The sequence below is a fragment of the Alosa pseudoharengus genome, unplaced genomic scaffold, assembly GCF_046254945.1.
Source record: "Alosa pseudoharengus isolate Yale_2024_CS ecotype anadromous, Long Island Sound unplaced genomic scaffold, YU_APseudo_1.1 YU_APseudo_1.1_scf_1, whole genome shotgun sequence".
Lineage (NCBI taxonomy): Eukaryota > Metazoa > Chordata > Actinopteri > Clupeiformes > Clupeidae > Alosa > Alosa pseudoharengus.
Window position 1 is genome coordinate 45,628,277 of NW_027468564.1, and position 9,215 is coordinate 45,637,491.

Genomic DNA, 9,215 nt, shown 5'->3' on the forward strand with positions numbered 1-9,215 from the left:
TGGTAGTTTCAGTGGAGGGCTGTTCAAGTTTTGTCAAAAAGCTTCTCCACCCACTGCTTTTGAGGAGCAAAAAATATATGCTGCAATAAGACGTTCCCACCACTAGGTGACACCAAATTGTCTCGGAATATGAGACTACTAGGTGACAACTACTGATGGGTAAAAACCCGGCAGGTCTGTGCAGAGGTATAAAAAAAATCAACAAAAATTAAATAATCCATAAATACAAAAAAGAGAACAAATTGTGTTCAATAAATAATGTGCTGAGTGAATGTACTGCATCTTTGTGTTAATGCATTTTTGAAAAAGAAAAATGCATTAACTCACAAAAAAATGAACCACTTCTTTCATTATTATTGTCCCTGTGTGATCACACAGCAACTGGAACAAAACAACATCTGCTTAAAAAAAGAATATAACTGCAATCTAGCAGGTACTTTTGTTTAATACTATAATACTGTCCAGCAGAAAATGGAAAAAAATAAAAGTTAGTGCTCTATCCAAATGTAGGAGCTCACACTATTTCATTAGAAAAATATTTCAGCAGTCTTGAACATCAGCCATTTGATAGACTCGATCATTTGGGCTCGATTTTGAGAATGCCATCTCAATAACTGCATGTTTCATGTAGAAGGAAGGTGGTAGATTGCCACTAAGGCCATGTCTGAATGGTAGCGTTGCCGCATATTACTGCTCTTAAAAAACAGGGATAGTTTTGCCAATTAGTTCTAACTGTCACATTTAGTTTAGTTTCTCATCCTTAAGATCGAAACAAAAACAATAAAAAAAAAAAAAAAGATTAGTTTCCCATTGCATAACTTCAACCACAAACTTAATACTGCCCAGCAATATTGTTATGTTGAAATTAACCCTTGCATATTGATGTGCTTTTCTTTGGGTAAGGATATCAAGTGCTTCCAGATAACTCAATTAAATATTTTTTTTTCTTATTTTCAGTTCTGAAACCTCGTTTGGGTAGTTTGATGAATACACTGTATTTCCAGTACCCACTAAAATAAATACTAAATCTATACAAATTAGCAAGACACGATGGTACTTCTGTTCGGCTCAATCACATTTTGGGCTTTCTGCTATGTAGGCCTACAAACTACTTCCCTGGGATTGACTGGCTAGTATCAATGGTTGTTTCCAGTATAGTTTTTCAATGTATGTCACAGCCATAAACGTGACAACACCTAACTAAAAGCAGCAAATATATACAGAGTTTTGTTTTGTCTGCAAATATCTTTTTCATGAAAAGAAAAAAAAAACAATTATACTACAACCTTTTTGTAAACTAACATTTGTTTCAAGACATGGGCAGATGTTTCAAAAAGACTCTCTTTTAACAAGACATGCTTCATGTCATTAGATCAGTTTATTTTTGTGTGCATTTATGAATGCATCATGATTCAATAAGAGTGTGCAGATTTCTGAATGGGATTTAGATGTGAATAATGATAACCAATTTGTTAAGCCTCAACACGACCTTCTAATCAGTGCAGCATCACGCGACATAAAAATGTCTAGACCTGCTTACTGTGGGCTGACATGTTTAGTGTGGATGTCACAAGAAAGCAGAAATACATCTCTAAGGAACACATGACAACAACAAAAAAACACTCAATGACATACAAAAAAATAACAATAAACATTATTTTTAACTTTAAAAAAGTACAGGAGATTAAAGTGTTTCTTTCCTGACTTCCTCTACTCATCCGTTGTTACCAAGTAACCATGACGACACAGGTAGGTTTGTTTTCATTGAGGATTGCATCAATAACATTCCACTTCATTGCATTGTGAATGACCTTATTGTATCGCCATTATGCTCCGCTATAGGGAACACTAACACATATTGTTTCTGATGTTATTTTTCTGTTTGTCTTTTTTTCTTTTGAAAGGTTAAATTGGTTTCAAAAATAGATATTTTTTGGTGATTTCCATGCACATAAATCTATGGCACAGTGTTTTTGATTTGGTACTGATGTTTGATTCACTGGTGAATGCTTGATAACTCTAGACAATCCACTGTCATTCAAAGAAGGCACCCATTTGGCATGAAAAGCAGGTATTTTGTGCAAGGATATCATCCTGCTTCAATGTAAGATATTATCTTTTTTTTAATGTAAACCCCATTTATAATGTTTTATTTATTTGTTTGTTTGTTTGTATGTATGTTTTACTCCCTCCCTCCCCCCTTCCCACATTCTCCAAACTGAAGACAATGTCTTTCCTGAAGTTTCACCAGGATGTATCATCCAACTTGCTCCGATCCCCAAAAAGTTTAGTTTAATCTTTGCAGTCGCACTGCACACGACTGCACGTGAACTGGATCATCGATAAATCCGCACGAAATGTGTCTCTCAATCAACGTAAGAACAAATACAACAACGAAAAATTTGGGTCTATTTTTGATTCAGTTCCGTAAATATACACAATGATCAAGTGTAAGGAAGGGAGGGAGGGGGGTGGGGACTAAGATTCTCTAGGCGGGGGAGGGGGGGCGGGAGCGGCGTGGTCACTTCTTGCGCTCCAGGTAATTGGAGGGGACCCAGCCCTTGCGGTTGTGGACGCCGTCCAGCACCTGGCAGTACCACCAGCCGTTGGGGTTCTTCTCCAGCACCTCCAGGCTGGTGCCCTCTGGGAAGCCCATGGTCTCCTCGTCGCCGCGGTACTCGGCGATGGACACGTAGACCTCGCGCAGCGTGTTGTGGATGAGCTGGGACTTCTCGATGGGCTTGGGTCTCACGGTGGACACGGGGATACCGTTCCGCTGGTGGCCTAAGGTGGCGGAACCGCCGATGGTGGCGGTGATGGTGGTGGTGCAGGTTCCGCCTCCTGGCGCGGCGGCGGCAGTGGCCGCCCGGCTCCTAGTGTCCAGGGTCGCTGACCCTCCTTGCGCCCGCGCGGTGGTGGTGAACGAGGAGTTCCGTCGCACGCCGACGGTGTTGGAGCGGATTCCGTCCGCGGCTCCCATGGACTCGTTGCGGCGCAGGGAGCCCGTGTTGGCGTGCATGTTGGTGTCCTTCACCGGCTGCGGCGGCGACACAAACACTGACTGGGGACGCACGGCCGCCTGTCTCACGCCGTTCCTCAGGCGCACCCCGACTCCGGCGCCCGTCCCCCCCAACCCGTTGGACAGCCCGATGCAGGGAGCGGCGGCGGTAGCGGTCGACCTGGTGAAGCCTCCCGGCGGCTTGGACGGTATGGGCGGCGTGTGGCGCTGCCGCTGGTTCAGGTTGTTCAGCGTCTGGACGTGCTGCTCGTTCTTCTCCAGGCTGTTGGACTTGGAGCCGCCGCCGCCGCCTCGGCTGCTCCTTCGGCTGCCGCCTCGGTCTCCCAGGTCCACCAGCGGGCAGTCGTAATCCGGCCCGGCGTCGTTGGCGGGGGGCTGCTGCTGCTGCTGCTGCCGCAGGGGCTCCAGGAAGTAGGTGGGCGCCCACCCCTCGTCGTGGCCCCAGCGCACGTACCACCAGCCGCTCTCCTGCCGCTCCAGCACCTCCACCTCCACGCCGGCCGGGAAGCTGACCTCCGAGTCCTGCGCGCGCTGGTAGGCGTCCGTGGTGCGGTAGAAGCAGGTGTCCAGGTCCGAGTCGCCGCCGCCGCCGCCGCCGCGGCTGCCCTTCGAGTAGATGCTGGACAGGTCGGAGGTGCTGCGCGACGAGGCCGAGGAGTCCTCGGACGACACCACCGAGGCCGTCTCCGAGTCCTCGCCTCCGCGGCCGCCGGGCCTGAGGGCGGCGTGGCGCAGTAGCGTGCCCGTGGGCCGCAGCTGCCGCCGCAGGGTGCTGATGTCCATCCGCTCGGGGCTCTGCGGCTCCGACTTGGCGGACAGCAGCGGCTTGGGCCGGACCACGGGCTTGGGTCGGGCCGAGGAGGGGCTCTGGTGGGCCGAGTGTGCTGCGTCCTCGTCCGCCGGTCCGCTTCGCCGGGCGCTCATCTGCCGGCGGAAGCCGCGGCCCGACTCGTCGGAGGAAGACCTGGGGCTGGTCTCCTCGGCGCGGCTCAGGGACTGGCTGCGGCTCAGATCCGGGGGCACCTTTCGGAGCGGCCTGCCGCCGCTTCCGGGGGACGAGGAGACGGACACCGAGACCCCGCCTTGGAACTTGCGCGCCAGAGGGGACGAGGAGGACGAAAGTGGGCCTTTGGGGGAGTCCGAGTCCACGCCGCTGGAGTCCCTCGCGGAGGCGAACTCGTCGGACGAGAACGGACGGAAGCCGTCGTTCTCGTAGATGGACTCCTCGCGGCAGATGTCCTCCAGGGACTCTCCGACCCTGAAGGGGGAGCTCTTCTGGGACGCCGAGGGCGAATCCTTCCCCAGGGGGGACGAGTACTTCCCATGAGGGGCGCCGTTCGTCCGCACCTCCGCCGAGCACTCGCCCTTCAGGGAGTCCGTGTCCGACTCGAGGTCGAACCCGATGGCCGGGACGTCGTACTCGGGTTCCTCGTACACGGGCCGGCTGGGGGACTCGGGCGCTTTGGACGAGGACGAGCCGCAGAGCGAGGACGTGTCCTCGGCCGAGTCCTGCTTCTTGACCGGTGGGGCCGGGGGAGGGACCTTCGGCCGGGTCAGCGTGCTGGTCCGGCGGCTGAGGTTGGGCTTCTTGCGCTTGTCGATGTATGAGCAGGGAGCCCAGCCTTCTGTCTCGCCGATCTGCACGTACCACCAACCGCCAGAGTTCTTCTCGATCACCTGCGGACAGGTCAAATGAAACTCCTGGTCAGAACGGCGCCATCTTTATCACGTTAAGATTGATCTAGGTTGATTTCTCTTCATTCTGTTGAAGACTAACAGACCAGGCATACTGGGGCACGTTTCCCAAAACCATAATTGCTAACTAAGTTAGCAACTTTGTTGGTTGCAATGCAATTTCCCATTGCCAACCAACTAAGTTGCTAACAGACCCCAGATCAGTCTATCTCTTTTCATTCCTTAGTGAAATAAACCAGAAGTTATTTATGACACAAGGGCCAGGCAGACAGTCAGTGTGGCGGTGGTATGTCATTTTATAACACATGCAATCCTTCTTTAAGGACATCTGCGCTAACTCAGACCTTACAAATCTTTACAAAACAACAAAAGTACCTAAGCAGGCTAATCCTATGTTTATCAGTTTAGATTGATCAGTGAGTTGTTTTTTATTCAAGACTCAAGCTCATATGGTTGAAGAATATAAGAATATAAGACTAAGTCTATCCTATCGACTGAACCTTAACATTCCTAGACTGGACTAATCCGTCTATTCATGAGTCACACAATCCGCCAGCAATCAGTTTGTTCCATGCATTTGTGTGCAGCAGCAATGTGCGAAACACCAATCCTTTTAGACTCAAAAGAAAGTATCTCACAAAAAGAACTCAACCAGGCCATAAAACATTCCACTTTCTTTCCAAATATCAAAAATGAGCTACACTACCAACACCAAGTGAAGTGATTTAAACAAACAAACAAAAAAAAGCACATACATCAGCCTTTTGTCCTCCACGGAAGCTGATGCCGTCTGAGATGCTGGACTGGAACTCGGCGATGGTGTAGTACTCTGCTTCCACAGTAGGGGGCTCTGGTGGCTTGGGCAAGTGCAAGCCCTGCAAACAATCGAACAAAAATAAAGAGCTCATCAGCAAAGAATGTGCTGTTTGAAAATTCATGGGATGTAAATATGATTTAGAGCGATTCCTGCGACACGGTCTAAAACCCTGTGACGCTGAGAGGAAAGGCATAAATTACCAAGTTTGCGTCTCGACGGGGAGGAGGCTTCTGACGTAGGTTTGGAGAACCTGGAATTTGGATACATACATGTATACCATCAACTGTTTGTTCCCTTTGACCTGCTTGTGTCAGAGCAGTTAGTATATTAAACACTACAATCATGCATATATATATATATTGGAGTCAAACCCTTAGTTGAGATATGTTTAGTGTACGTTCGTACGGTTGTAGTTGCAAAACCATTCTGGACCAACTGCACAAACGTTAATGAAAACACATGCCAAAGGCTGTTCATGATTATTCACAGTCAGGGTAAATTAGGTCTTAGTTTACAAACATCACACCTCAAACACATTTACGCCTCAAACAGCTTACCTATTGCGTCAAAGCCTATTTAAAGAGACAATAGGAATTAAACTAAACACAATTGTACAGCCAACATAAAAACAAAGTCACAAATCCTGCATAATGGTTTAGGAGAGACTATCACTTCAAGACCGAGCTACTGAATACCACAAAAAAAAACACAACCACTTTTTAAATCTTAAACTTTTTATGTTAACATGATAATAATCAAATAATATGAAACCTGAACAGTAAGCTTCCCTCTAGACATACCTTCATGAACTAAGTAAATGTGCATATTTCACATATTGTGCATATCACACATATCTTTGAGAGGATACCTCTCAAGAATCAAACAGCTCAGCCCTACACTCCCCCACCACAGCCCACAGCCCTACATAACCCAACACTCCCCCACCACAGCCCTACATAACCCAACACTCCCCCACCACACCCCACAGCCCTACATAACCCAACACTACCCCACCACAGCCCTACATAACCCAACACTCCCCCACCACACCGCATAGCCCTACATAACCCAACACTCCCCCACCGAAGCCCACAGCCCTACATAACCCAACACTCCCCCACCACAGCCCACAGCCCTACATAACCCAACACTCCCCCACCACAGCCCACAGCCCTACATAACCCAACACTCCCCCACCACAGCCCACAGCCCTACATAACCCAACACTCCCCCACCACAGCCCACAGCCCTACATAACCCAACACTCCCCCACCACACTCCTCTGTCTCTGACTCACCGATCTCCACCCTGTGTGGAGCCACGCGTGCGATGGCCGGGGAGGCCGGCTCGACCCTGGGTTTGCTGCTGCTCACGCTGCTGTCCGGCAGGGCTGTCGGAGCGGGCGCTCCAGAGATCCCAGCCCCGAGGGGTCCGGTGGTGCCGCCGCCACCCGCGGTCCCAGTGCCAGCTCCGGAGGCCTCGGCGGCGCCGACGGGGATGGGCAGGCTGATCTCGCTCTTGGAGATGTGGCGCTCGGGCGTGACGTCACCGCTGCCGCCGCCGCTGACGCCGCCTCCGTCCGTCTGGACGTCCTTCTCGCTGACGGACTTCTTGTTGAGCAGGTTGCTGATCTCCATGATGTTCCCGATGATCTCCACGGGCCCCGTCAGGGTCTTCTTCCTCGGCGAGAAGTCCTCCTTCATCTTCTTCAGGTACGAGGCCGGGGCCCAGCCCTCCTTCCCCTGGTACCTGTTCACCGGGAACGCAAGCAGCCACGAAGGGACGTTAGCACAATCGCTACCGTGCACATGCCTATTACTAGCCCACACACATGCCAATGTTTTCCCCACTCAAAAGCCCAAGTTCAAAATATCCCCACACAGACGAAACAAAACCACTGGTCCCAGAGCAGTCGTTTGAATTAAGAAATACTGCCCTCACTTGAGAACTGAAATATGAACGCACAAGCTCTGTAAGAACTATTAGTATGTAGAGAATCTACTGGTCTATTGTGTTTCCATTGTTGTTGTTGTTGCTGTTGCGTTTTGGAGTTTGGTCGAGGAGGGACTTAGAGGGGGACGTTCCTAACAGTGCAGGCTATTGAGAGAGCAGGAAGCATGTGACCACTATCAGCACGAGCCCAACACAGCATCAGAGCTCAGCTCAGCTTACATGGAGAGCACAACAAACACACGCAGGCATGTCTCTAATTAAGTCATACTCACAGAGAGAGAGAGAGAGGGAGAGGGGGGAACAGAGAGAGAGAGAGAGAGAGGGAGAGAGAGAGAGAGAGAGAGAGAGAGAGAGAGAGAGAGAGAGGGAGAGGGTGAAAGAGAGCAGGCAAAAGAGAAGGAGGGAGAGAGTAGGAGAGAGGGGGAGAGAGAGGAAGGGGGGATGTTACATCTGTTTGTGTGTTTAAGTGAGAAACAGGAAGAGAGAGAGAGAGAGAGAGAGAGAGAGAGAGAAAGAGAGAGAGAGACAGACAGAAAGACAGACAGAGTGTATGGAATGTTGATGGTAAAACCTGGAGGACATGAGCAGAGTGTGGTTTCGTTTGAGTCACCAACTCCTCACCTGATATACCACCAGCCCTCCAAGTTCTTTTGCATGACCTCCACGGTTGCTCCTTTCTCAAACCCGATCTCGTCCTTCCCTTGGCTGGTGTAGGGCTGCACCGTCACATACTTCTCCTCTGTGAGAACCACATGAGAACATGGGGAGAACATTAGAGACTGCACTTTTCCTATGTGGGAACCACGACAGAACATGAGGAGAACATTAGAGACTGCACTTTTCCTATGTGGGAACCACAACAGAACATGGAGAGAAAGTTAGAGACTGTATTTCTCCTCTGTGGGAACCACAGGAGAACACTATCAGAACTTCAGATACTGTATTTTCATATTTAAGAACCAAAAGAGAACCCAAGTAGAACTTTAAAGACTGAACGTATTTTCTGTGGGAAGCGCAACCGAGCATACTGAGGATGTTAGAAAGTGGAGGAATGAAATAAGGAGTTTGTTTGTGGAAGTCAACAGCACTTCCTGTGCTAAAACAAACCAGCAACAGTGTTTCATCTCTGAAAAAATGTTTTCCCAAAGGGGTTGTGCAATATTACAACGCAGACATTAGGACATGAACGCATCGACATTGACAACAACAACTCAGCTCTGAGATTCAGATATTATACAATTTACATTTACATGTATTCATATAGCAGACGCTTTTTCCAAAGCAACATACAAATGTCAGCTATATTACATTGTCCCAGGATCAACTTGGGTTTAAATGCCTTGCTCAAGGGCTAAACGCTGGAAGCCGGGAATTTAACCCACAACTTTTCTGGCTACTGTACGCTAGCCCAGCTCCTTAACCACTACGTTCCCACCACCCATTTCATCTTCATTTTACATTTTAAATTAGAGGGATCCTGAAATGTAGTGCGATATGACATCTTTAGCTTCTTTACCTATAGGCATAGCCATTAGTGGACAACAATGAAACCAGGAACACAACCAGCGTCCTGTCAGTGAATGACCAGTACAAGCTGAAAGTTCTTTCTCAGTGTATGACTACATGAAAAAGTATGTAGAGCGGACCAATCAGCATGCTTATCAGTGTAGAGCTGATAACCCTCCCAGGAGGCAGCATCGCCACGGTGATCTTAGAGTCCTTCTTGGCAGT

At 49.1% G+C, this 9,215-nt stretch overlaps 1 protein-coding gene across 3 annotated transcripts in view; it reads right to left on the reverse strand.

The window, feature by feature from the left end:
- Positions 1 to 1,359: 1,359 nt before the first annotated feature.
- sh3pxd2aa (SH3 and PX domains 2Aa) overlaps positions 1,360 to 9,215 on the reverse strand; it is a 116,221-nt gene continuing 108,365 nt past the window's right edge. For all 3 annotated transcript variants that reach the window (XM_076289961.1, XM_076289962.1, XM_076289960.1), the window contains 5 exons: positions 8,106 to 8,223; positions 6,829 to 7,280; positions 5,732 to 5,781; positions 5,470 to 5,589; positions 1,360 to 4,696 (listed from right to left, as the gene is read on the reverse strand). In XM_076289961.1, coding sequence (XP_076146076.1) covers positions 2,522 to 4,696; positions 5,470 to 5,589; positions 5,732 to 5,781; positions 6,829 to 7,280; positions 8,106 to 8,223 — 2,915 coding nt within the window. In that variant the 3' untranslated portion in view covers positions 1,360 to 2,521. The remainder of the gene's footprint in view (positions 4,697 to 5,469; positions 5,590 to 5,731; positions 5,782 to 6,828; positions 7,281 to 8,105; positions 8,224 to 9,215) is intronic.